The sequence below is a fragment of the Apus apus genome, chromosome 4 (assembly GCF_020740795.1).
Source record: "Apus apus isolate bApuApu2 chromosome 4, bApuApu2.pri.cur, whole genome shotgun sequence".
Taxonomy (NCBI): domain Eukaryota; kingdom Metazoa; phylum Chordata; class Aves; order Apodiformes; family Apodidae; genus Apus; species Apus apus.
The window spans coordinates 77,464,102-77,491,976 of NC_067285.1; the positions used below are offsets into that span (position 1 = coordinate 77,464,102).

Below are 27,875 nucleotides of genomic sequence, written 5' to 3' on the forward strand. Positions count from 1 at the left end.
TGGTTGATTTCCTATCAGTTTTGTCAAGTGTCTCCAGTTCTTGTATTTAGGGTAAACAGTGGGTTTCCATTACCCTTATCTATCACCTTAATGATTTTCTAAACTTCGGTTGTATACCCCTCAGCCATCACACCTCCAGACTGCAGGATTTTAAGATTAAAGGCTAGCCTTTCTGCTCTTTCATCAAGGCATCTCACTGCCTTTGCCTTTGTTCTGGTTGCCATATTCTGTACCTTCTCTAACTCCTTTTGAAATGCAGACCAGAACTAAATATTACCGAAGACATGAATGCCTCAAAATTTTATGCATTCAAAATGATGCTCTCTTTAAGCATCCTTCATGATGATGCTCACCATTTGTTGGCTTGTACAGCTGTCTCCGCACTGGGAGCAGGAATTGGATGCGAGTCGGTAAGAGCTGATTGCTCAGCAGTGTTCTGACAGTTGAGTGGCAAAGCCTTCCTTCTGATTCCTGGGGTAAGTGTGAGATGATGCTCCCTTCAAAAGTCCTCTCAGGACTCTATTTAGATCCATGGCAGCCTTCTACCTCCTTGCGGAATGTGTCTTTCCACATGCCCTTATGCTTCCCTTTCTCACACTGGCTTTCGAGTTCCTCAAAGAACAGTCATGGAAGACCAGAGTAATGTAACACTTCTGCATTTTGTATGTCTTCCCTGTTTAAACTAGAACAAGCAGAGAGGTCAGAAAGTTTCTTGAATAAAGTTTTATTGCATTGAATTTATACTGGATTTTTCTGAATTTCTGAAGTGGTGTTATGGAGAATGATATGTGAAGAAAATACTGTAGTGTAGTAGTGAATAGCATGTGGTTTAAGTTAAACACAGACATGAGTCAGCACTGTGGCCTTGCTGCAGTAAAAGGAGACTGCTTAATGGCTTATACCAGGAAGAGCTTAGCCACCAAGCAGAGGGATGTGCTTTGTTTCCCTGCACATAGCATTAGCAAGCCTGTGTCTGAAGCACTGTATCTGGTTTCTTTTCCTGCACTGCCCAGCACGTGAGAGATGTTAACAAATGGAGAGGACCTAGCAAAGACCTGCCAAGGAAGTGAGAGGGCTGCAGCATGTGACGTAGTCATGGAAAGGGTAAAAGAGCTCAGCTTGGTTTGGCAGGAGAAAAGTCTAGTGGGGAATCTAATTGCATCTTTTCATCCTCAAAAGTGAGATTACAGAGAAAACGGAAATAAAATCTTCTGAGGGGTGCACTCTGAAAGGGCAGGAGGCAATCATCACAAGATGCAACATGGGAAACTTCTGCTGAGGTATGAAGAAAAATACCTTCCCTGTGAGACTGGTTAAGCAACTGAAACAGGTTGTTCAGAGCAACTGAAGGTATTTGGGGTGTGATTGGATGAGCCTCTGAGAAACCTGATGTAACTGTGAAGCTGTCCTTCCAGCAGGTTTGAATAGGTGACATGCTTCTGATCTTAATGTTTTGTTTCATTCTTTATTTGTGAATAGATAGTGAGACATTGCTAAAATGTGTATATTGTTCTCTGTGGACTTTGGTGTGGTCTAACATCAGTCCTGTTTACAAATAGACAATTTTCGCAGGTAATCTGAGCTTTCAGCAATGTTTTCCTGCTGTCCTCTTGGACGGTATTGGAAAAAGCGATGACTGTATGTTCTGGGAGTCACTCATGGGTAGGGCTGTTGTACTCTGGAGATTTCATACGCAGACACTTCAGAGCCTGCTTGTCCTGTTTCTTCCAAAATCACCCGCTCTTGTTCTAACCCTGTCAACCTTGCTGATCACTGAAAATGCTGAGTGGTTTTCAAAATCCCAGCCTTTTCTCTCAGAGCTTCTGATCTCTTGGTGAGAAGGCAGGGAGGAGTGCTCTAAAATGGTAGAGCTGTTTCAAACAAGGATGTAAGAGGTCTTGCTGCCAGTGGCATCTCTCATCAGCCCCAGCACCACTTCCCCAGGCAGGTCCATCTGTGTGGCTGTGCAGCAGATCAGATCAGGGCAGCATCTCATTTTTGCCTGCTGTCCCCAGTGCCTTCAGCTTACCTCATGGTTCTAAATAAGCAGTGCTACTCTTGTATCAGAGGAGCTAATACTTGGTGGGAGCGTGTCAGGGGGATGAAGGGTAGGGATTAGGTGTGGCCTGAGGCTGTGGCAGATGTGCATGCCAGATGACAAGTAGTTACTGCAGTCTTTCCCAGCACAGGAGCATATTGAGGCTTTGTCTAGCAGCCACTGAGACCCTGGAGAGGTCTTGGCAGCCGGTGTATGTAGCCTCAGAAGCACCCTGTGTCTGAGAGTGGCCCCAAGGACACCATGCTCCTGTGTTGTCTGTCTCCATACCACCTTCTCCTCCGTAAAATGCTCTGTCGGTGCTCCCTGCACATTGGTTTGATGTGCAGCCTTAAATATGTCCAAGTTAACATATGACCTATATGGGTATTTGATCTTTGAGAATGCTTTGGGTGTTAGGCCATTTCTGGGTCCTACTGACCAAGGAAGGCAAGTGTGGACAACAGCTGGTGGTGTTCTCCAGCAGCCAGTTGCTTTAGAAATAAGTGTTCTCTGAGCCCCTTAACAGAGACTTTGCTCTTCTTGCTTAACATATATTCAGTGTTCATGTTCAATGCATTAAAGTACTGGATTTAAATAAAGGGTCATTAACTTATATAATTTCCTGCTGTTTCTCTGTATATATATATATAGGATGACAAAGAAGCCAACAGACCCATGCCAAACAAAGGAGACCGTGAACTGGGAAATGAGAAGTTCAAACCTGTGGTACCTTGGCCTCATGTGGAAGGTGTGGAAGTGGACTTAGAATCCATTCGAAGGAAAAATAAGGCCAAAAATGAACTAAATCATCACGGTGATGGTGATAACAAACAACAAAACATCATCCAGAGGCAGTATCTCACATTTAAGCCTCAGACATTTGTATACAGAGATCCTGTTTTACGACCTGGAGTCCTTGGTAACTTTGAACCCAAAGAGCCTGAGCCTCCTGGCGTTGTTGGTGGCCCTGGAGAGGAAGCGAAGCCATATGTTTTAGGACCAGATTACAAAGAATCCATTCAAGCCAGCATTAAAGAGTTTGGTTTTAATATGGTGGCCAGTGATATGATCTCACTAGATCGGAGTGTTAATGACTTGCGTCAAGAAGAGTAAGCAAACTTTTTTATTCAAGTTTTATTTTATTATTTTCTTTCCATATATCTTAATTGATGCTTAAAATAATATGCTTAAGCTAAATACTTTTGGTTTCTTGTCCTGACAGGCAGGAGTGTTGTACTATGCCAAATGTTTAAATATATTATTCTTAATGCTGTTGCAATGATTCCTTTCATGAATACTTTGTCTATATTGATTTCTCTTTAAAGTAATCCATTTTAGTGTCTAATCACATGTGTTTGCATGTTCCAGGTCCAGCCCCTGTATTCATTGTCGTATCTTCTTAATCCATAACTTCTTCAGATTTGGTTTCAAAAAAGAAATATTGTCTTTATTATTTTCTGCAGAATTTCCTATACTGGTTAATTTATTCAGTTTTGGATTCACCTTGGTGCTTTAAAGATTAAAGCTAAATAAGTAAATACTGGGGATAGAAACAATTAAATGTTCCCTTTAAACAGCTTTGCTTAATTACATGGATTACTGAAATATAGATCTGCTATAGTGGTGTTTGGAGCTGACAGAATAGTAGTCTTCTAAAAGTTTCTCATTGCATTTGTCATAAAGGAGGAAGCAGCCTTAGAAAAAACATTATTTACCAGGAGGGTGTCTGATTTGGTGTTGAAGTTGTTATTAACATGTGCTCAGTGATTACTAACAGATATATATAGGCTGTTCTGATCTTTGGTGTATGTTTGAGCCATATTTACACTCAAGATAATCTACATTTGATAAAATTTTGCATGTTAAATATCAGCTAGACAGATATCTTAGCAAACTAATTGGTAGGGTTGTTTTGGTGTGTTGTTTTGGTTGCAGCATTGTTTTGTTTGGGTTGGGTTTTTTTGCAATTGGAGGGGAGGGCAAATTAATTTTGATATGAAATTAAGTACTTACCTGTTTTCATTTTCCCCTCATCCCTAGCAATGGAGCTGTGCTAATCTCTGGATTGGGTGCCAACTTCTGGGTTATGTTTCCAGCTGTGGCAGTTGATCTGTTTGATTGGTCACTGGCTGGTTGCTGAGGCTCTCCTGTGGCCCTTTTATTGGGCGTGTTTTTCCATTTTACGAGGTAGGAGAGAGCTGGCCAGCTGTGAGCCTGACTCATGTCTGTGTATGAACAGCTGCTTGAATGTACTACCTGATGTGTACTCACAGAAAGTGCACAGAGTACTGCCTTCTCCTTCCATTGTGCCGTGTTCCTCAGATCACTTATTGAAGGTTTCCACCTGCTGACGGTCAGAGTAGAGGTCCAAGCCTGTTCACTGCCGGTGGCAATGAAGTGTTGGCTCTCCTGGTGTTGGTTTCAGTTTTCTTTCTCCACTAGGGTCGGCAGTAGGACCTCTGCACTAAAGAGATTTTTCTGTAAGTGGAAGAAACAGCCTGGGTAACCTGTGTTTTTCTTTTAGGAGTTGATTCCCTAGACATGGCTACTTCTGCTGAGACATTTACAGCCACTGGGGCCCCTGTTTTTTGGAGGCAACAGGACTAAGGAATAGAAAAACCTTTTCCCCACTGAGTGTTGTGATTAACTGAGCAGAGAGGAGCTGATGCCAGAAGTTCATGTTTACAGAGCTCACTTGGGCCCTGCCTTCTAAAGAGAGAGAGTGGGAGGGAGGTAGAAGCATGGTCCCCTCCTAGCCCTCTGCTCCACAAGGACAACAAAGCAGAAACAGCAGCACATGGCGTGCAGGTGGGACTGGCTGCCCAAGCCCAGCCTAGTAGCCTTATCTTAGGCAGCAAGAGCTCAAGTACTCCCTCCCCTCCGTTTCTCCCAAGGTGGGAGAGCATATGGATCTGCCAAATAGTTCTGAACCTATAGCTTCCTGAAGTGTTTTTGGCATAGACTCCAAGTTTGTTTTTACTTCTGTTCTGAAGGAGCATAACAAATAGAAACTCCCTAATAAAAATTAAATACTTTGAGGAACAGGAGGAACAGCCATGTGACAAACCAGAGCAGAGGTGATGAATTTTAGAAAGTTTCCTCCAAGTGCACATGCAGAGAAGTTTGCCATGAAGGTCAAAGCCGGCAGCTCAAATCAAAGTTAGGTTTTATTACTTAAGGCATCTTCAAGACAACTTCATATCAAATATTTTATATAATGAATACTTGGGATATTTATAATTGCCCTAAATAAGATAAAAAGGTTTATTGTAACTTCCATGTGTGTCCTGGGAACAGCAGAGGAGAGAGGAAGCAATGTAAGGCTGGTGGATATTGCTATAAGTTTTCAGGTATCTACATACTCGCTTTCCTGCTTAACCTCCTATACTGGCAAGAAGTGCAACAAAAGGTAGCAGGTTGCCTGTTGGATGCACCATTTGGTTTCTTCCCATTGATCTGTTTAAAAAGTCTAGAAGTCATTCTGGTTGATAAAGCTGGTCAACATTCAGTTTAATTCTACTGAAGAGCAATATAATAATCTTTTTTTTGTTAATGATATCTTGGCATTTCTGATTGAAGAATATCTTTCAGGCAAGGACTGGGTTATTCATTCAAAGACATTTAAATTCAGGTAGATGTCCCCTCAGCCTTGTTTTGCTTTAAGCATCAAAATTTTTAAGCATCACCTTAAGCATTTAGGTTTGTTCAGTGGAGTATGCCAAATGCTTTCCCAAGCACTGCTAACTGGAGTGAAATAGCACTGCAAGAGCTGTCTCTCTCAGCATAAAAGCCACATAGCCTTAAGGCTTGTCTCTGCTGCTGGGAGAAGAGGGAAGAAATGCCAATAAAAAGGGAGTCAATCCTGTGATGTTTAGATTTCATTTTGGCAAAGTGTCCAACAAAATTTGCCAGCTGCCTTCACCGATTCAGTAAGAACTTTGATGGTTATTCTGGGCAGTTGCAGTTACTGTAAAAAGTCTTAACTCATGCTGCACCCTGTAGAGCAGAATAACGTTGGATGGCAAGTTGAGGTTTGTTTGCCAGTATAGCATACTCTTACCTTAGGGGTTCTAACCAATCTATTTCAAAGTTGAAGCCAAACACCTCTGTTGGTACAACAATACAGCAATTCATAGGGCTGGTTAAACAAAATTGAGAATGTATGAGGATACGTAAAAGTCAGTGTACAAAATGTCAAAGATGGCATCGTCTCACTGCAGCCTTTCAGCACTCTGAAAGAGGGCCAGGGCAGGGGGGGCATAAACTGGTCTTAGGTGGAGCAGTACATCTTTTCCATGTTATTTCTAGTTGCAAAGAAGTAGACCGGATTTAGCAGGCCCTGTCAAAAACCTCTGTACAGTTGCTGGAAGAAAACTTTTTTTTTCTTAAAACTTGATTATTTTTACAATTTTTTTGATCTTTTATTATCATGATAGGTGGCAGCCTTTTACTTTTAAGAGTAGTCATTGATATTGATTTTTACTTGTTGTCCCTTACTCCTAGAAGATCTGTGATTACAACTAATGTTGGCTTTAGGGAAGAAGAATATTAATTTGATTGCTCCCTTGATTATTTGTGTGTGTGTGTGTGATCGGGAGTTTACACAGCGGTAGAGCTGCTGCAGTAAAAAAAGGGTAATAAAGTTTTCTGGATGAACTTGGATTCAATATAAATATACCATGCTAGGGAAATAGAAAATGGACCTAGATATGAGAATGAATGCTGTCAGGTATCAAGGTGTGTCCTCCCCAAAAAAATTGTGACTGAAGAGAATTGCTGCTAGGGAGAACAAGAACTGAGTTGTTTCTCCAGCATAATGAGCCACTTATCCATAGTATTTTAAAATAAAACTAATTTTTAAAAATACAGCTATACTGAGTCTGACCAGAGATCAGATTTTTTGACAGTCTTGTCTCTAGCTCTGGATGATAACACGCTTGGGAGAAAGCATACAAGAATCAACTATATTTCATTCCTGGCAAGCAGAAGGCTAGACACTTGAGCCAAAAATTGCAAGAGGATTGTCATGCTTCATAGACCTTTTTTTCTGTGCACGGGCTTGTCTTTTAAATGCATTTATACTCTTGGAGTTAATGACATCCTGAGTCAATGACTTTTCCAGGCTAAGGAATATGATGTTTGTTTAACCTTTCCTCCTGGATACTGCCATGTACATCTGTTACTCTGCTGCCCTGTGATATGGGAATATCAGAAATATTTACATCAAGCTACTATATAAATGTTTAGTATTCTTTCTTTGTTATTGCTACCATTCTATTTGCCCTTTCATGAACTCTGAGCTAAACTGCTCAAATTGCTATCCACATCTAACTCCAAGATACTTTTTTGGAGTGGTAAGCCAAATTTAAGGTCTATGACTAAGTATGCGCACTAAGAGTGGTCTTAACACTCCATATACATACATTTGTACTTGCCATGAGCTCTTCTACCAGCTCATTTGCTCAGTCGTGTCCTTGAATCATTCTGCAGGTGTTGATAGTAGTTTTAATTGCAGCTACCAAGAACTTTTTTTATTGTTCTGTAGTGACGTGGAAGAGGAGGTGGACAGCTTGGCTCCCAGCACCAACACTGACACTGCTACAGTCACAAACCTACTTTAAAAATTTGAATGAATTGACAGTTTTTACACTTTGGCAGTTATTAATCTAAGAGATCTTACATCTTACCTGCCATACTTTGAAGAACTGTGCTTGTGAAGAAAGCAAAGAACCTTGTAAAAGGCTTTGGAAATTCAGTTACTCTGTTACTAAGCTCACCTGTGTCCACATAGTTTTTGATGTCTTCAAAAGATGATAATATGCTTCTGTGGCATGGCTTTCTTTTGCAAAAGTTGTGTGTATGGTTTACTTAATTTTTATTATTACTATCATATTTCAACGCAGAAGTCAGAGTTAGTGGTCTGCAATTCTTTAGCTCCCCAGGGCCCTTTTATAAAAATTGGTGTCATGTTATCCTCCCTCTGTTGGTTTGATAACAAGGCTGATGTCAGCAATAATTATATGCCATAATAGTTTGTTAATTTGTGTTGTGTTCTTTTGGAAATACTAGGTTGATTTAAAAAAATTAAAAAGCTACCAGGCTATTCGTGGCAGAAGAATCCAGCAGAAGCTATCATGCAGGTATCTGATATCTCTGAATTACAAAGTTCCTTAGCTTTAGGTAGCTGAAGAGAGGAGCATACAGTGGGAAGGATAACTGTATGTTTGCCCTGTTTTTGTTCCCTTCTCTTGGTATCTGCTGTTGGTCACTGCCAAGAATTGAACGGAAATACTTAATTTCGCTTTCCTGTTTCCGAAGTGGTCTCTTTTCTTTTTGGTCATCTATGAACCCAGCAGACTTTCTGGAAGGCATCCTACTTGTGGTGGTTTTTTTAAAAAATATTTCAATAGTAGCTATTATACTTCAGTAAGTGATTTCTCAAACTTTTTTTTAAAAATCTGTCTTACTCTTTACATGCAGTTTGCCCAGTTTAGTGTTCATTTCTGTTTTCATTGTTTGGACACTGCCCTGTGCATTTAAAGAATGTCCGTCTTATTGCTAAAAGCCTCTGTTTTTAAATTATGCTGGCATTCCCTAGTTCCTGCTAGGCTTTTTTATGATTAATGGTTAAAATCTCTCAGTTTCTTATATGAAGTCTCGAAAAAAGCTCCATGCTACCTTGAACATGTTTTACCCTTAGTTTGTCTCTTCCATAAGCCAACTCACTTCTTTATAGCTCCCATTTTCAAAAGAAGGTGTTATTTGGACTCCTCTCTTTTGACATTAGGACTTCAGTGTGTTGTGGCTGCAGTTAGAGGGTGGCCTATAAGCAGTTATGTCTTCAGCTGAGCTCCACATTGCCCTGAGGACTCAAAATGTGCTAATTCTCTTGTGGGTCCTCTGATGTGCTGTCCCCTGGAAACGCTAGTGATGCCTTAAACAGTACCCTCTGGAGCACAATTTATATTTACTGTGTCCCCTGAGGTGGTGGAAGACCTGTGCCTATGTCTTCTGTCCTCTGGGGAGCTCCAGTTCCTCTATACGCATCGCAGATGTTGTCCAAGTCCTGCTTGGGCAGCTGGTACTTCTGTCTGGCTGTGTCCTTGGCTTCCCCTTGTCTTCATGCTAGAAGGTCCCTGGCACACTTAAGCTCTAGAGACGTGTTTCTGGTTTATTTTTGAGAAGGCAGAGCTTCCTGGATAAAGTAATACATTCAAAAAATTTCACCAGGTACTAATGAATTCTGAACATACTGCTCTACACTATTTTCTCATCCAGGCACTGAAGCTCTGCTGCTTTTTTTGGCCATTGCCTGAAAATTTGGTAAATCCAGCTGTTTACTTCCTCTTTCCATCTGGAAAAAATAAAGAAATAAATTGTCCATGACCTCTCAGCTGCATGACTGAGAGTTTGAGGTGCCTTGGGCCAGGCCTCTCTTCTGCTTCTTCCAATCTGTTTTATTACTTGCCATGGTGTAGCTAAAGATAGGCATGGCGAAGCAGGCACAGTGCTGGCCAAAGAGGCTGTGGCATTTGAAACAGGGGGGTAGAAGACTAACTGAAGAGATCTGCTGCAGGATCAGTCACCCAATTCAATAGGTTCAAAATAGAGACCTAAGTGAAGTGACTAACACTCTTAGAAGTCTAATTGCATGAAGCTTGTGGTTAATTGTCATGTAAAAATCAATGAAAAATGTTCTTTATTTCATTCTTAGGGACCACATTTGTTCTCCTGCATGAGTGTCTAAGCAGAAAGTGTTATATAATAATCTTGCTATGTTTAAAAAAATATTAATACAAATCGCAGCATTCAGTGTTGTCGTTGTGTGTTGACCTCCTTCTGACAAGGCAGAGTCAAACTGCAGTTTGCTTTTTAGGTCATTATTCTAAATGGATCCTTACAGGATGCAGCCTTTCCCATCTCACAGATGTCATCTCCACCAGAGTTTTGCCTTAAGTTCTCTCTGGATGTGCTCAGGCAGTATTTCTGTCTGCATTGGAGCTCCATCAGTCCTTGGTGCAGCCAAGCAGGCTTTCTCCTGTGCCTGTTTGACTTACTGCACATGGTAACAGGCTGGTTCTGTGTTTTGAGGAGGTTGTGCTCAAAAAAGCCATTCTTGGACCCTTTTTGGCAAAGTTGTAACACCTGAAATCATGAGCTTCTCGTGGCAGATGTTAGGAAACATTTAAATAATGGTATCTCTATGGAAGAGTCAAAAAGGGAGACAGAACTGCCTGATGGACAAAACCACTGATGTTTGTGAATGTGGAGCTCTGAGAAGAGGCTGTCTGTCTTCTTTCAAGAGCTGTCCTGGTTATACAAGACGAAAGCAGTGCGAGTGATTCCAAAGAATGTGTATTCAGTATTTCATTTTTAAAAATGTACCTACAATGCATTGGGTGCAGTAGTTTCTTTGTCGTTTCTTTTATCTCAAAAACTCTAAGCAATGCAGGTTTTCATTTATTAAGTTTGCTTTCACAGTAGAACACTCCAATGCACGTCTGTAATTTCCATTGGTGTATTTTGCTGTGCTTGGGTTATGCTTGTTGCACTTGGGGTCAAAATTTAAGTCAAGAAGCATTAAGTTAAAATATATTGTGATTCTCTGTGAAACTCCGTATCCTTCCTGTTAGCTAACTTGAATTACTGTAGAGCCCCTAAGCCAGGGATGTTTATACTGTTGATCAGATTTCATGCCAGAGTAATTAACTGTGTTGGCTGTAAGAAGGCATCAGTGCTCAACACGCTTTGCTCAGGCTTGATATGCTGTTATTATCCAACCCATGGAAGACTTGCTTACAAATTATTCTTACTGACCCAAAGGGTTTTAGTCTTATGATTCTGTTTAAGCTAGATTATTTTGACAGCTTCGTTTGACAAATGTTGCAGGAATTCTATCCTGAGTAGTTTGACTGGGAGAGGAAGCATCATGACTCTTCATGAATGTTTATGGCATGAGACAAATTAATCTCTTACTGGATTACTTTTTCTCAATATGACAATAGATAGCTGCTGTCTGCTCACCAGCGCGAGTCAGAATTTCAGCTGCATCACCCACACACATCTGTCAGTCTGATTATGGCAAAATAAATATTTTAAAGTGTTTTTTTCCTTCCCTGGATTATCCAGTTTGACTTTTCCTTTCTAATGACGTTATTGCTGTTACTGTGCATGCCCCTTGGCCATACAAATTTGTACTTGAATGATTGGATCTGTTGCTATGGGTCACTTTTAATTTACTTCAGACAGAAAAGCTGGCAACATGCTTTTGTTGAAAAACCTGAGAAAATAACTTTTTCTTTCTTGAGTACAGTGCTGCTTGTGTACAGAAATGTATTTTTGGACAACTGCTTTTGCAGCTCACAACATTTTATAAAATCAAAAGGGTTTATAAAACTAAATCGAAAGGGAATGAGAATTGGCTTGGCTTTTAAAATAGTACATGGAGTTTGGAAGGGTGTTTGCTTTATTTTATCATCATTTTTAGTACGAGCAGAGGAGGGAATTCTTGCCAGTAATAAATGCTTTTGACTTACTTAAAAATACATTCACACAGAGCTGTGTATTAGTATAGCAGAGCTGTTAGTAATTATATTTTTCCTATCATAGTTTGATGGTGACAGTTTGGTCCAAGTGCTAGTAAAAATACAGAAAATTTTTGTTTCCAGACTTGAGTTGAAAAAACACCAAAATCTTTAATTGTAAACAATTGCTCAGAATATTACATAAGACATGAGTCTTGGCTGCTCATTAGAGATCTATGGTCTTTTTACTCTGGGCAAATAACATTAATTTAATATGTTCTCTTACATTAAGTAGTTAGTTGTCCAGTCAATCTTGTTGTAGCTAAAGAGATTGAATAGAAAAGCTCTGGAGAGAAGCCTGCCTTCTTCAGGAATGTGCTCAGTTTCTTAATTATAGCACAGTGCAAATTACATATTTGATACTGTTATAAGAAAAAAAAAATCAGTAATTTGTATCTGTGCTATTGGAAATGGAGCACTAGGAACTTGGTTTCATTTCACATGGTACCTTGGGAAAATCTTATATTCAGGTGCCACGTGGTACACTGGAACTGTTCCGTAACGAAGAAAACTAATTTTAAAGTATGTGCGTAAATAAATCTTTGTGTGAAGGTTGGGGTTGAGAATCAGGTGAATTGTCATGATCACACTAAATCAGGAAGGCTGCCTTTCCACTGCAGCTTATCAGCTGCCTTACTGCTGGGAAGATGCCTGGAGGAAAAAAATGCATTTAAAATGTAATTGGCCATGTGTTGTTAGAGCATCTCCTTGTGGTCAGGAAATGTTTGAACTCCAGCAATTGGCCTTAAAGCAAAATCAGGCGTTTTCTGTTAGCATTTCAGATCCCAGTGGTGAAAACGACAATAAAGATGGATCCTGTGTCTGTTTAGTGTTGGCTGCTAGTGTTTCCAGTTTTAAGTTTCAAGAGAGAAACAGTTCACCCAAAAAGTACAAAGAAGTTGCCAGAGGCACGGGGTGTCTAAACTTAGTTGGATTTACTTACCTCTGTGCGTGTGTTTGCATCTGAAATGAGCAAGACTGAGCTCTGAACAGGACCTCTTACTCAACAAAAATGCATAGTGCAGCACCTGAGTATTCTCACTATATTTAAATTCTGCCTTAAACCTTGACTTTAGAGGAGTGGGCAGAGAACAGTGTGAGAGGTTTCCTGCAGCTAGTTGTGTAACCCTCAAGGTGCTGTCTGTCAACTTAGAAATTTTGGGGCAAATAGTGGAAGCATTCTGTGAAATGAGTTGTAATCTAAATGTAAAGCTAAAAAAATTGCTCTGTCTTGTCCCTGTTAGCCAGAACTTACTGTGGTACAGCATTTAAATAAACTTTCATGATACAAGGTGTGATTCAGTCCAGCTGAGCATAGGCAGGAACTTCAGTATTTAGTATCTGACGAGGAAGGCATGGTGGAAATAAAGTATTTCTGTGGGACTGAGCCCACTGCCCCAAGCTTCTTTCTAGTCTTTTATTATATTAAGTAAAACCTGTCAGTATTTGATAAATCCAAAATTCTGCACAGCTTGCAGTCTGAGCTGTGCGTAAGCAAATGCATCAAGCTGGAGTTTCCTGAACTAGTGCTGGCCTCATTGGAGAAATGGCAAGAATTGCCATATGTAGCAAGCTGTAGCTTAACAGTGTTTTCTGAGGACACAGCACAGCTGTCTGATGCTGGTGGGAGTGATCTGCCTGCCCCGTCTGCTTCCTGCAGTAGTGCACATATGCCACGGTGCTGCAGAGTGGCTGGAGATGTTCAAGGAGGTATTGTGCTGCTTCAGAATGGGAAAGAAGAGGGCTTTGGCTCCATCTCTCTGTAAGGTGGCTTCCCCTTCGCAGAGGAAAGGAATTTATTTTAGCCTTCTAGCTGCCCTAGCTCTCCTGCTCTGTGGTATTTATTGCTTCAACTTTTCCAGTGCTGGACAAGTGATACTCTGGGCAAGAATCTTGTGATTAAAAAAATGCAGTTTATTTCTTTAATTTTCCTATTAGCCCTAATACGTTGGTTGTCTTTACAAACCTTCCCCTCAATTTGCATTGTGGCACTTTCAGAGGTATGATAGGAGATACAGTTTTGCTTCCAGGGACACTAATAACAAAATTTAGTCACATAGCCTCGCAGGCTACTTCAGGCATGGAAACAGACAAAGATTGTAGCTATGGTAAAAAGAGGAAGTGCTGTTTCAGCATAGGTTTAACCTGTTTGACAGTGTGTAGTAAAGGCTTTGCTGCTGTCTGCTGAAGGGGGAAAAAAAAGAAAAAAGGATCACCCAGTTGATCAAACTGCCCTTGCCTTGTCTGCTCACTTCTCTTCCAGAACCCTTGTGTTGCAAGTTGTCTTAGGTTTTGCTTATAGTCTTATATTGATGTTGCATAGAACACCCTGTAAGGCTTCATAGCTAACAAATCCAGTACTAACATTAGATTTACTTATTCATATCTTGAAGAAATGCCCAGTTCTGTAGTCTCTTTCTGTCTACTCTAGATTTAGGCAATGATCCCTCTTTCAGGCATCAGTCAGCCAGTCCTATCTAGGACCTTGGTGGTATCAACTCTATATATGAGCAAACTGTCAAGAGTGCTTTATGAAATAAACTCTCACCGGTCTTCCTTGGGGGTGAGTGCAGTTTTACTGCAGTAGTCATAATAAATTGATGATTTAAAATAACAAGCAGCCCTAGATTCAGTATTAAAGTATGTAAACAATGTGCTGTCTGTTGAACAACTGTCTCCTTATAAGATAAGAACAGGGCTTACTAGAAGAGGAAGCTATGAATGAGAAACAGAGTTCCAGACTTATTTTTGGGCTCTGCTAGTGCTAGACCTTCTCATAGAGTGAGAAAAATGCATGCATTATAAAGCAATTATCAATAGGTGATAATTGATGCCACTGTGGATCCCATACCACTTTAAACATGAAATAAAACTTAAAATTTAAAAGTTTGAGCAGTTTGATATTAATGGAGAATCGATATTCCTTTTTCTGTCAGTTACAATTTCAGGATAAATGCTAAATGAACACCTTCACCTTTCTACTGAGTCAGGGCCCTCAGCTTGATACAGCCAGCCTCCAGAATCTTAGGACTTGGCTGCTGGAGCTGTTACAGGAAGGCAGTGATAACTGTCTGCTGTCTTGAAGAAATCTGTGCTGCTGCATTGTGGTCTGAGCACAGAAGTACAGTGCTTTAAAATCCAGAGAGGGCACTGATGTACTTTTGGTAAGCACAGGTGCTTAGATAGTTGACCTGATGAAGATAGTATCAGGATAGAGAGTTGGTTGCAGCTACAATACCACTTGGGTTTTTCTGGAGCTTAGGTGCTGGTGTGCTAGGGAAGTTAGGAATTCAGGATGTCATGAGAAGCACTTTTGTTGGCTTAAGATCTCAAATGGCCCTCTCATTGTGTCTCACTAGTTAAATAGGTGTTCTCCTTGTTCACTTCTTGATTTTTTGCTTGATGGCTGGATTACTTTGCCAAGAAAAGCAGCCTGTACCCTGAGGAAATTTGAGCCTACATCTGCAACTGCGATTGCTGCTAAAACTATAGAGATCATCTAATCCTTGGAGCACGTACCCGTAATCACATTTGTGGGGCCAGGGGGACATCAGTAAGAGCAAACCAAGGCATAGAGCACAAAACTCTAAGAGCAAAAGGTTTTCTCAAGCCGAGGACTGCTCCAGCCCAGATGTCCAGCTTCTTATGCAGGAGGGTCCCCCATGAAAGGGCTTTTCTGCCCTGGGTAGTGAACAACTGTGACCAAGTATCTGTCGCGTTGTCTCCAACAGTGCTATTCCCTCGCAGGGGTAGAGAGGGAGTAGGACTAACACACATCTGAAGTATGCAGGCTTAATAGTCAGAAGAAATGTTACTCAACCTGTTTCTCCATTAGATTACTACTGTGCCTTTCAGAAGGTTTCTTCTTGCTCCAGTGATGTGTCAGTCTGTGGTTTTGCTCAGTAATACCAGTGTTGATCTGGAGACAGCAAATTCTTATCCACAGGCTGATCTGAAGGTGTTGCTTCCTTGCTGCCTGGGGAAGATGTTGCCAGCCCTTCACAGAACTGTGCACACCTGCTCCTTCTTGCCTCATAAAGTAATTCTTTACAGGGGCTAGGAAAAGTGAAGCAAGACTAGCTTAAGGATGCTACCCTCTCATTCCTGCCTTTTTGCTACAATGTGCTGTCCTCTCAGCTGAACCAATAAGAATTAAAAAAAATTTTTTTTTTTAAAGTGTGTTTGCTAGTTCGGGTCACAGCACATCACCACAGCTGGTCTGCAGGCTACACCTGAAAGGGCACTGTGCTACCAAATGTGGGCAGGACAGCAGCCAGGAGCAAAGCTAAAGGTCAAAATTATTTAAATCTTCACTGTCACAGACCCTTTTGTACTTTGAGCATGCTAATGTTAGTTTTCACAATCTTGCAGCTTTTGCCTGGATGTGGCCACATCTATTTGACTGTATCTTTTAAAACTGAAGCATGAGTCTGGAAATTCAGGCTTTTTATTTTCCCTTTCTGGTGCCTAAAATTTACTGGGAAACTAGTGCTGTAGAATTCAGCTTAAAACTCAAGGGAAATCCGGTTGTGTTTTCTTGGTATTTGGTTTGCCAACCACTGGATGTCAGTGCTGCTCCACTGAGGAAAGGCTCTTCCCTGCTTCCTTCCCTGTGGATCTGAAGTAAAGGGGAGCAGAGCCTCCTGATTTGTGTCGCTCAAATACTTAAGCAACATTTGCATTTCTTGGTAAAAATTGCCACTGGGATTAAAATACTCATTAATTGCACGTATCTGAAACAGTTGCCAAGTTTCAAACCTGTAATTCACAATTCAGGATGAGAGACGGGATTGTGCATAGGAGTTACTGTAGTCTGTTGGAGTTTATGGGCTTGATGAGTCAGACTGTAGACTGTCCCAACAAATGAAATAAAGCCTCTGGAAAAAACTAAAGGCATGATCTTACTAGAGGTGTAAATGCAGTGCTTTTATTGCTTGCAAATGGCACATTTAGCAACACATGATTTTTCAAGTTTAAAAAGTAAATGTGCTGACAGATCTGAGGAGATTAAGTTGGATATGTAGCAAAAAGCCTGTCTAGACCTCTGGTTTTATGTTTTAAAAATTTATTAAATACAGATCAAAAAATGCTTATAAATTACTCACAGATGTGTTGTTCAGTTCAGGCTTTTTAATAGTTTTGGCCTTTTAAAACTATGTTAAATTACTTACTGTCTTGCATTCTTAGGCTCTTCTCCATTTTGTTCCGAAATATGAATTACCTACACTACAGAAAGTGGGAGAAGTAAACAAAATGTTGTAGTTTTTTGCAGTGTTTGCTTTGTTTCTGTTGCAAAGGCAGTGTGCAGTGTCGTAGCTGTCTTTCTAATTGGAGAGCAAAAAAGTTTCCTATTAAATTGCTGAAGGTGCAGGTTAGTGGCACAGTACAACTTGCATCAGATGCTGCCATCTTCTTTGAGGCAAAAGATGCCATTCATTTCTGCTGCCTTTTTCATAGAGCTTTTGAATGGTGTTCAGCTGGCATGCTGATTTTGAATGTCCAACACCCCGTTTTCCTCTGTTTTAATGTAACTGTATCACCAGAATTAATCTAGGTGAATATATTTGTAAAGCAGCCCAGTGCTGTTAATAATCTGTAATTAAACACAAAACAAAAAAGCTTTCTTTTACACAGCTGACTTAATGCAACTAGGTAACATATCCATCTTGTCTCTGCAAATGGCTATATAAGTTGTCAATGGCTTAAATGCTTGTGCTATCATAGAATTACAGAATGGTTAAGGTTGGAAGGCACCTTAAAGATCATCAGGTTACAACCTCCCTGCTATGAGCAGGGACACCTCACACTAGACCAGGCTGCACAAAGCCTCATCCAACCTGACCTTAAACACCTCCAGGGAGGGGGCTTCTGCAACCTCCCTGGGCAACCTAATTCCTATTGCCTTATTACTACCCTCATGGTGAAGAATTTCTTCCTAATGTCTTCCCCCCCTCATCTCTGTTCTTTCAAGGAGGAAACCCATTGAAATTCGGCCAGGTTTAAAACTTGTCCTTGGCAGTCTATTTTATAGAATGTTTATTTGTATCTGTTCAAAAAGATGCGTACAGTTTCACAAATTTGGCCAAAGTTGTTACTTTCTTACATCCGGTCAAACATGTAACTCTTCTGTTTTGCCTAGGGGAGTGGAGGGTGGAATGGGTTTTTGGTAAGGCTGGTATTTCTTAGCTGCTCTTGTTATACCTGAAAGGGGAGCCATGAATAATAAAGCAGTAGTAAAAATCGCATCTTGTCTGCCATGGGATTACATTTTTCTCGTGAGCAGCTGTGCTTTTCTGACAGGTTTTTCACATTGTGATCACTTTATGCAGAGCAGCTGACATGAGCTTGTCACATGTTGCTGCTGTACTTCTAGTTTACTATGTTTAAATCTATTTTATTGTGAAAGGACAGAAATTAATGAGTTATTTCTTGTCACAACAATGCTTCTCACTTTGCTAAAGATGCAGGTTCTGCATGTGGACTGTATAACGCCAACAGAAACATTTTATAGGCAGTCCTTCTACTGGATAAATCTGATTTAAAGAAGCTTAGAAGAAAACAGTGCTGTTCTAGTGCATGTTATGCAGTAGGTGACCCAAATGCACAGTCCGTCCTAAGTAGTGATATCTGATGTCTTGAAGAGGACTCTCATCCTGGCAGCCACTGTTTGGGGCTTTTCTTTCCCCCTCTTTTCTTTTCTTTTTTTTTTTTTTTTTTCCTGCTGGCCCCACAAGCAGCATGGTGGTAGGGTTGTCTCTTAGGGAGGTCCATGCAATGCCATCCACCTGTACAGGAGGAAGCACATAGCTGTTGAGGCCGGAGTCTTCATTCACTGGCTGCATTCTACTTCTTCCAGGACATAAAAAGGGCTTGCTCAATGGAAACAAGCTGCTCTGAGAGCCTCGTACCTCTGTCATGCACTTAAGCTATATTGCCTTTTTATATCCTGTTTCTTTTTAATCTGAAGGATAGCTATTAGTCAAGATTTTGTTTGCACAAAGATGTTGTTAAGCAGTTCTGTAAATTACAATGTGAAAACTAATAAAATTAAATCTTTTTACAGATGCAAATACTGGCATTATGATGAAAACCTGCTCACCTCCAGCGTTGTCATTGTCTTCCATAATGAAGGATGGTCCACACTCATGAGGACAGTCCACAGTGTCATTAAGAGAACACCAAGGAAATACTTGGCAGAAATTGTGCTGATTGATGATTTTAGCAACAAAGGTATGTTTGGAATAGTAACAGACTACCTGTAGAAAAGGAAACTTTTTTTTTTCTTGAAATAGTTTTCTTTTATTACCTGCCGTGGATTGAGTTGACTCTGCAAGAAAAGTAAGTTGCTTTTTCACAGTCCTTTCAGTTTTCAGTGAAGGGAATTTCTTTTCCAATGAACTGCTTTCATAAAGGTGGCAGTCCTTTATGTGTATTGAACTGTTTCAAACATGGGATTTGTGATAGGTGCTCTACTACAGCTGTGGAGTAGTATATAGCAGAAAGCTGGGATAGCGAGTACCTCTCTTAGCTGTTGTGAAAACAAGTAGTTTTAAGAATATTAAAGGAGTTTGAGTTCAGTCTGTTAGAAATAAGTTATTTCTTTAGGAATTTAATAAAAATCAATCTAGGGGTATTGAATTATTCTGATTACTTTTCATTATCTTTTTCGATGTCCAACATCCTTTTTTAGTTAAACATCACGTTAAAGTGTTTATTATTTCTTACTGGGGGGAGGGGCTTTTAAGAATATACTTGTGTTTCGATTTCTACTTCTTTTTGAGTCCTGCATATCAACATTTTCATAAGTCCAGAGATTTTCCTCTTACTTTGTAATACACATTCTAGTCTTGGTTTAGTCAGGATATGTGTATTTACGTGTGATACTTATAAACATACACCAACTTTCTTCCTTTAACGGGGATGTCTTCAGCTTTAATGCAAATCAAGGCTGAATAGAGAGAATTGAAAGTAGGATGGTAGAGGTATAAAAAGATTGATATGAATGAAATCTGGCTTTAAACCTTTAAACAAATTTCAAAATAGTACACCAAAGCTGCAGGTTCTGCAAGATTTTACTGCAGGATGGCTCTTGAATGGAAGTTGATGGAGAAAAAGAGTAGACATACCAATAAAAACATAACTTTGTGTGGGATGACAGTGTCTTCTAGACAATGATGATGGCTTTTAGGAGCACAGGCAAGTTTAAATTGGTCAGCAGTATAAGATATATTCCATTTACCCTCCTCTTTGTTTTTATAATAGCTGAACTTGGTAGGGGCATGGAAAGCAGATGACCGTTTGAAACTCTCTTGTTTTATCAAGTGATCTGGTCTTTTCACAGTTCCAGCCTCATAACACCAGTTGTTTGCTATGGATATACCCACTATAAATTTTAAAGCTGAACTCATCACATAGTTGAGATTGCCTTTTTTGAATATCAATCACTATTAAAAATATTTATAGTATGTTAATTTTTACGTCGTACCCGTAGGTAGGTATCATTTTTTGTTTGTTTTTACAGGAGAGGAGAAGTTACCTGTATTGTAAACTTGACAACATCTGGGTTAGTCTAATAAAGATAATGAATAGAACACTGTAGTCTCCTGTATAATTTTACGGCTTTTGAGAATCTGGCTTAAGTGTATACACACATTATAAACCAAAACCATCTTCTCTTCTGAGGGATAAAATTTTAATAATTGAGTCAGCAGACAGGTGCTGTGTTTCTCCTTTTCGGCTGGGATCACGGCATTCCTTCAGGGCTATTCAAGGACCAAGTTAGTATTATAAAATCACTATAACACTGATGGTCTCTAAAAAAAAAATCAGATTTTTACTAATGATAGGACTTGATACTTGGGTTTCTCATGAGTTGTAGCTGACTGTGCTATGTATTTGCAATTCATGGAATAAGTTTTATCTGGCATAACAACTCATGCTACACTTTTCCAACGTATGATGATTGTTAGATAAAGGCAGTGTTTTCCAAGAAATTAGGTTTGAAATAGAGAACTTTACTTACACTTTCTGCTCATATATGAATGGCTAGCAGATACAGCTAGCCTGGATCTGACATCCAGCAGACCATTGTCTCTGTATTTCCCATGCTTCATTTTCCCAGATTACTTTCTTGAATCAGAAAATTCAGTAAAGCAAGTTCAAGATGCAGTTTTCTCATGTATGAGTGGCTGAAAACAAGCACAGACTGGAATGGCTCTGAACACCTTGCTGCAACTGTAGTGTTTCACTATAATAACTCTTCAAACTGCTTTAGGCTATTACTTGGTAAACATAATTAACTTAATTTCAGTAATTCAAATTCCATTGTAGATGAAAAATGGCCAAGAGAGTAGGATCTTGCTCCACTTCTTTCTCCCCAGAGAGAAGCATGAACTAGGACAAACTGCAAAGCATGCCAAGCTGCCTGAAGAGTTCTCCAGTTGTTAGGAGAGCTGCAAAACACAAACACTCTTCATCACAGCAGAGCTGCTGGTGGCTTTTTGCTTTTTCAGCCTGAAGGAAAGCAGTGCAGACAGAACAGATAAAGGATTTTTTCCTTCCCCACCCTCTTTCAGGCTGTGCACTTTGTATCTGCCTTTCTACCCAGCAAAGAATGTCCTCTGCTCCTTAAGACCAATGCACAGGGGCCCAGATGCTGGATGAGTACATGTTTTCTGACACTCAGTGTGTCTGTCCTTCTTCCTTAGCTGCCACCTTCTCCAGTGATATGAAATCAAAATGGAGCACAGCGGTTGCAAACACTTGTAAAGGCTGGCTCATAACGAGCCCTGCCTCTCCTTCTTCATGAGAAATCCTCTTTCATCAGAACGGAGTTACTGCTGCACAGAAGCTTATATATGTTATGCCTTACAGGGAGAAACAGTTTCAGTGCTTGAAAAATGTTCTTTTCATTACAATTCTTTGTATAAAGTCAGTTGGGAGCAGTGTTTTTGCTGAACAACACCCTCCCTTCCTTCCTTAATCTCTTCTGCAAACAGCAGGGTTCGACTGTGGAGAGCTACACAGAGAGATGGGCCGAGTTCTGCTCAGGCGTTTTTTCCTTTGTCAGAGCATAAAAGGCAACAGTAACAAGATGACGCCAAGCTAATTGGATGATGCTAGTTCCGAGATTTTCAATGGAGACCTCTGTATTAATGCATGTTAGAGTCCAAGAATTGTTGCAGCAGCTTCTACCACAGTGTCAGTGTAGCCATGCTGCTGCATGTTTTGAGGGGGGGATTGCCCCATTTTTTTCTTGCATTTCTTAATAGGAACAGTTAATTTTGCTCTGAGTGCTAGCTGTGTGCTGGATACAGCTGTTCTGGAAGGACAATGAGAATTTTATAGCAAAAGATTTTTCTGAAGCTCTCTACAATTACAGTTTTGTATATAGGTCTTCAAAGACTACTATTTAGGTACCAGCTTTATTTCTTTCTGAAACATAAAGGTCAGTATCTCAGTTGGTGCCACTTGTTTTTGTAGCCCAGGCATGTGTAGATTGACTTTGAGATAAATATCAGTGCTCCTAGTAGTGTTTAAAGGCTTTGTTGACCTTTTGTGTATAATTATTTTTTTCTTCATTGCTATCTGTATTTCCTACTGATGCAACGTAAGATAACCAAAAGGGGAGGTAATGAGCATAGATCGGTAACAGTATTTTTATTAACTTGTTAAACAGTACTTGCAGTGGGGAAGCTGAAGTGTTAATCAGTACTTGTGTTAGAGCTGAGAGCCTCAAGTTAGTAGTATTACAGCACAGAGGACTTGGAGGCAGCTGCTTTAAGTAGGACTTCTGACAGCATTTTTCTAGTTCTCAACCTGATGTCCATGAGTCGAGGGGAAAAAAACCTGCTTTTATCCGCCTCCCCCCTGCCTTGTAATCTGCAATGTCTAAAGTCTTTTGGAGAGAGGATGTGTTTTTAAAAAACATTGATTCATGCTTTAGTCATGTACTGAGACATGAGGGGAAAATTCAACCAAGACCAGATTGGTGGTTATAATATTTGAAAGGTAAAATACACTTTTTTAACCAAAAACCAGAATGCTGTAAGGCTGTTGACAGACACAATAAATACATGTTTTACATGAATAAAATGTAACAGTGGCTGAACAGTATTTCTAACTCTCAAACTATCAGGATTTTACACACTACTGTCATGTAGGCTTTGTAGTATCGGAAGGAAGGAAAATTCAGTTTTCCTGTGGGAAATAGTTCTTGCTGCTAACCCTGGCACAGTTTCAGGTAATGAACTGCAAAGTCCTGCCACTCGTACCGTAGAAGAGCTTTACACAATTGATATGACAGGTTTTTACAGTTCCCTGTGAACCTTACATAGTTGAACGTTTGATAGCTAAAACATTTGGCTTCTGTAGGCAGGAGAGTTGGAAATAACTTCACGTTTTAAATTAACTTTAAAGCATTCCTGACAGTCCTTCTGTAACATGTCCTTGGAATTTACAGAATAGAAAATGGTGTGGTATAAAGATTCTCCTAGTACTACTTCAGTATGACCTCATAACTCTCTTGATTTTATATCGTAAAACTCTATATCACGGCTATCATATCATATAGCCTATATATATTACCCAGCATGTTATTCTATGCAGCATATGTGATAAAATTGTTCTTTCCCTACTTTGATATTTATGTATCCTTTAAGTTTTCCTAATGCACAAGGATTCACAAAAGAAATTGTAAATATGTGTAAGGAAAGGAGAAGAGGATGCATAAAACTTTTGAGAAGACTTATTCTTTTATAAAAGTGAGAAGGGATAACAACAGAATTAGAATATAATGTTTTCAGAAGATTGTTCTTTGGTAAAATTGCTGAATTTTCAAGTTAGGAAATATCACTTCCAAAAAACATCATTTGCATTTCAATTATTTATATGTAACTTTTGTTTAAACTAGACTTTTTTCATATATACTGTTGGCATAAGTAGCAGCAAGCTCCAGGCTTCAATCATTTTAATTCAGGATGTGGAAAATGTTGCTGCTGAAGCAACCTGGTGGCTTGTTGCTGATGAAAGGGACTTCTTCACCTTCCACCTCTGCCCATCCCCTCTCATTTTAGATCAGTGTAGGCACAGCATCTAACAGCTCCTTGGAGCTGCTGCAGACCAGTGCATGGATGCCTCAGCTTTAGCTTAGGTGGCTTATTTTGATTGCTGACTGAGAGGAACTGAAGCTGTAGGCAATTTTTTTGAGCCTTTCAGTACAAAAATAGATTTGAAATGAACACCAGTCATTAATTCCACATAGCCTCAAACAGCAAGCGCCTGGCTGCCAACCCTTCTGCCTTTGTGAGTTTTCTCAACAGAATCATCTGTGCAAAAATACTGTGCAACACCAGGATCCTTTTTTCAACCTGCATGGTAGGAATGTGGTTTCTAAATTGGTTTGGCAAAGACCAATGTGCAAATACAAATCTGTAACCATTTAAGTGTAGCCCCTCTTGACCCTCATGCAGTTACTGGTCCCTTTGCTGACCGAGTCCCTTTGGCTAAATGTTTCCTGTCTCATCAGTATGAAGAGCTACACCTCATTCACTGCAATTCTAGCCCTCCAATTATTCTTATTATTAATTTCATTAAAATATTAGCATAAGACCACCCCAACCCCAAGGGGAACAGATCTAGATGAGGGATGGCAATAATTTGAATATGGTGGGCTTCTGTCTCTGGTTTCCAGATTTAATAGACTGACAGAAAATTTTGTGAGGCAGAGAGTGAGGGAAGAGAAAAGTTTAATTTGAAACATGGTGTCTTCAGATGTATGTGTAACATTCTCTGATGAGGGAAAACTATGTGCTGAAGTATAGAAACTTCTCTGCCTGGTTGAACTGCAAGCAAAGGCCTGAAAGCCACTATGACATTTGTTGAAGTGACTGGGAATTGTCCAACCAGCTACCCTGTGGTGTGGCCAAACGCTTCGGCTGCTTGCTCTTCAGATGTGCCAGAGATAAATCTGTGCTGTGACATCAGAGAGCTCCACGACTTGATCTCTTCAGGCTTAGTGTTTGTGAGCAGTTGAATTAGAGTCTCTTAAATGTCTGTAGATATATATATATATATAAAATGTCTGTAGTTGTATTTGGGGTGTATTAAGGGTACAAAAATGTACATTATCAAACCTCACCAAAATATTTTTCTTTGTTCTTTCTTTCATTTGTTCTTCAATAGTACACTTAAAAGAGAGGCTGGATGAGTATATTAAGCAGTGGAATGGCCTTGTAAAGATATTTCGAAATGAGAGGAGAGAAGGTTTAATCCAAGCTAGAAGCATTGGAGCCCAGAAGGCTAAACTTGGACAGGTAGGAGCCAGTTCACACACAAATCAGGGCTTTTTTTCTTTTTTGGGGGGGAGAGGTGGTGGTTCTATGTTTGAATAGGTGTGTAGAAACATAGTATTATATTATTAATACTGCTTTTAAACTATACTAATTTTACTCATTTAAGCTTTTTTTTTTAATAATACGGAAGTATTTCAATGTACATAACCTTAATTAAATGATTGTCATCTCATATACAGAAATAGAATTTTTTATTTTTTTTCTTTTGAAGGTTTTGGTTTACCTGGATGCCCATTGTGAGGTGGGAATTAATTGGTATGCGCCACTTATAGCTCCTATATCTAAGGACAGGTAATGTTCTCCTGTTATTTCCAGTGCTTGGCCTCTTAGGAAGACAAAGTGACAGTAACAGTCTTCACTTTTCTAACTGTAGTCAATTTTTTTTATATCTGTATTTGTTGTATGATGATTTTATTGTCATCATAGGAAAATAAGCAGATAAATCTCCTGATAGTTTCTTTTAATAGTCAAACTGAATGTTTTGCATAGTATAGATTAAATACAAGATTAAATACAAGGCGGTGATTTCAGGCACTGTTAGAAAAATGTTCCATTCTGGCTGAATAAGGAGCCTGGTTAAACAAAATAACTAAACAAAAAAGTGATATTTGATAGATGAAGAGTAGTGGTGTTTTGATTTAATCAGGATTTGGAGCCTGCGTGATCTCAAGAGTTTTTTAGCTTTCTCACCTTTGGTCTTGCAATATGGTCTTGTTTCCTCTGAAACTTTTTTTGGAGTGTTGCCCCTAATGAATGGAGACCAGAGCTTGAGCCTGCCCCTGCTGCAAGCCCAGGCACTTGATAGGAGCCAGGGGTGGAAACGCCGGCGTGGTGTGTGTGGGATCTGCCAGGGGTGACAGAGGAGAGGGATCCCCAGGGGCTTCCTTTCTTCTAGTTGTTGAAATGATGCTGTCGCCGCATGCTACCACATTCTTAGCTTCTGTGGTCTGGTGGTGTTTGTGTTTAGGAAACCATGTGTTTGTTTGAACATTTTAATCCCATAAAATAACTATTTAATCCTAAAAGTATTTGTCAACCTGTCGTACTACTAGAACTTACTTGAACAGGTGGGTTTTGTGTGTTTTAAAGGCTGTAACAGCATCAATACTGTATTTGTGCCAGGATACTAGAGAGAGGGTGGAAATACTTTTGTGCTTCCACCGAGTGTATGTTAGTCTTTTACATGAGAGAGGCTGGTGAGAACGGGCAGCTTTAGGGGCATCCTCCAGCACCACTTGCAGAGGCAGAGAGGCTACGTGAGGACCAGTGATGCCGAGGTGCAAGGTGCCAGAGAGCAGCCCTTGGCAGCCTTCTGCCAAGCCATGGTAGCCTCATTAGCATTTCCCCCCTTTTCTGTCTCGTAGGATTTGACTTAAAAAGATTATAAAGCTCCAAGTTTGGTCACTTGGAAACTCATTTGGAAAACTGGGAGGGGAGTAACAAGATAGTGTCTTTTCCTTGGTGAACATTTTATGTGATAGATCACAATGAGGAGTATATTACAACTCAAACAGGAAAAAATCTACTAAAGAGTGCTGATAGGAGAGCACCAGTAATGTGTTGGGGTTTTTTTATCCTGAGAGATTTGATTTGCAGGGCAATTGAATAGGACAGAATAGTGATAATCCACATTTACAGTAGTAAAAGATAAGAGCTTATCATAGTTGTTGACAGCTAAGATCTGATACGAATAGAAATTACAGGAAATAATATTACTGTGAGAACCCTAGCCCTCTACAGGCTCCTCTGTTGCCTCCAGTAGTGCTCTATTGGAAGACTGATGTTAAAAAGTAGACATAAAGAAAAAAGTACTGATAAATTGATGTATTAGCATTTCAGACCTAACTTTTCTGCTTTCAGAACCTCTTAACATAAAGGACTATCTCTTTTTTCTTCTAATGAGACTTCATTTTTTTAATAATACGTTTACGAGTGACTTTTCATATAAACTGCTCTGTAAGCTTAATAATTGTGTAAATTTCAGATTAGACAGATTACTCTTCTGAAATTGTATTTTGCTCTCTTTCCCTTCTATAAATGCTTCAGAACTACATGTACTGTACCTCTAATAGATTACATAGATGGGAATGATTATTCCATTGAGCCACAACAAGGTGGGGATGAAGATGGTTTTGCCAGAGGGGCCTGGGACTGGAGTTTGCTATGGAAACGAATTCCGTTAAACCACAAGGAAAAGTCCAAACGAAAACATAAAACTGAGCCTTATCGGTAAAGACGGCTGTTTACATACTGTGAATCATAACAAATAACTGTCTAAACCCTGTCATTTTTCCCTCTCCCCCCCTCTTTTCCCACGATCTACGGTCGGTGCACGTGTGCCACACGGGTCCTTGCACATAACCACATCTCCCCTGCACCCCCCGCCACCCTGCAGAACCACATGCACTGTGCCGCTTATAGATGTCATAGATGGCAACACATATAGGATTGTGCCGCAAGGGGGTGGTGACGAAGATGGGTTTGCTAGAGGAGCGTGGGATTGGAGTATGCTATGGAAGAGGGTTCCCTTGACCAAGCGAGAGAAGGAAAGCAGAAAGACAAAAACTGAACCGTATCGGTAATCACTAAATCACTTACCCCTCTCTTTTTTTTTTTTTTCCTGAAGTCAATATTGATCCACTAAAACTTGCATGTACTTCTAACCTGAAAATCTTCGTGTTTCTAATCACACCAGCTGCTTTGTTTAGTCAGACCTGTTTGCCACAACTGACTATTTCCTCAAAATACCTTTGCTACCTCATGTCCTCTCCATTCCTGCTCTTGTGTGGTTAATAGGGTGCACACTAGAATGACAGGGTTTGGTTTGGCAAAGAAAATATTGTATGACTTAGTTTTGAGGGGAAACTCTGTTTAGCTCTGATACGTTTTTTAGGTAGCGTT

The 27,875-nt window shown here is 39.9% G+C and overlaps 1 protein-coding gene across 2 annotated transcripts in view; it reads left to right on the plus strand.

Annotated features, from left to right (window-relative positions):
* Positions 1 to 27,875, plus strand: part of GALNT7 (polypeptide N-acetylgalactosaminyltransferase 7) — a 72,786-nt gene that overhangs the window by 29,381 nt on the left and 15,530 nt on the right. Inside the window, exons 2-6 of one of the 2 annotated variants that reach the window (XM_051619187.1) lie at positions 2,690 to 3,147; positions 18,686 to 18,852; positions 24,805 to 24,935; positions 25,186 to 25,265; positions 27,021 to 27,203. In XM_051619187.1, coding sequence (XP_051475147.1) covers positions 2,690 to 3,147; positions 18,686 to 18,852; positions 24,805 to 24,935; positions 25,186 to 25,265; positions 27,021 to 27,203 — 1,019 coding nt within the window. Of the gene's footprint in view, positions 1 to 2,689; positions 3,148 to 18,685; positions 18,853 to 24,804; positions 24,936 to 25,185; positions 25,266 to 27,020; positions 27,204 to 27,369; positions 27,553 to 27,875 lie in introns of both variants that reach the window. The other variant, XM_051619186.1, reaches the window with a different exon arrangement.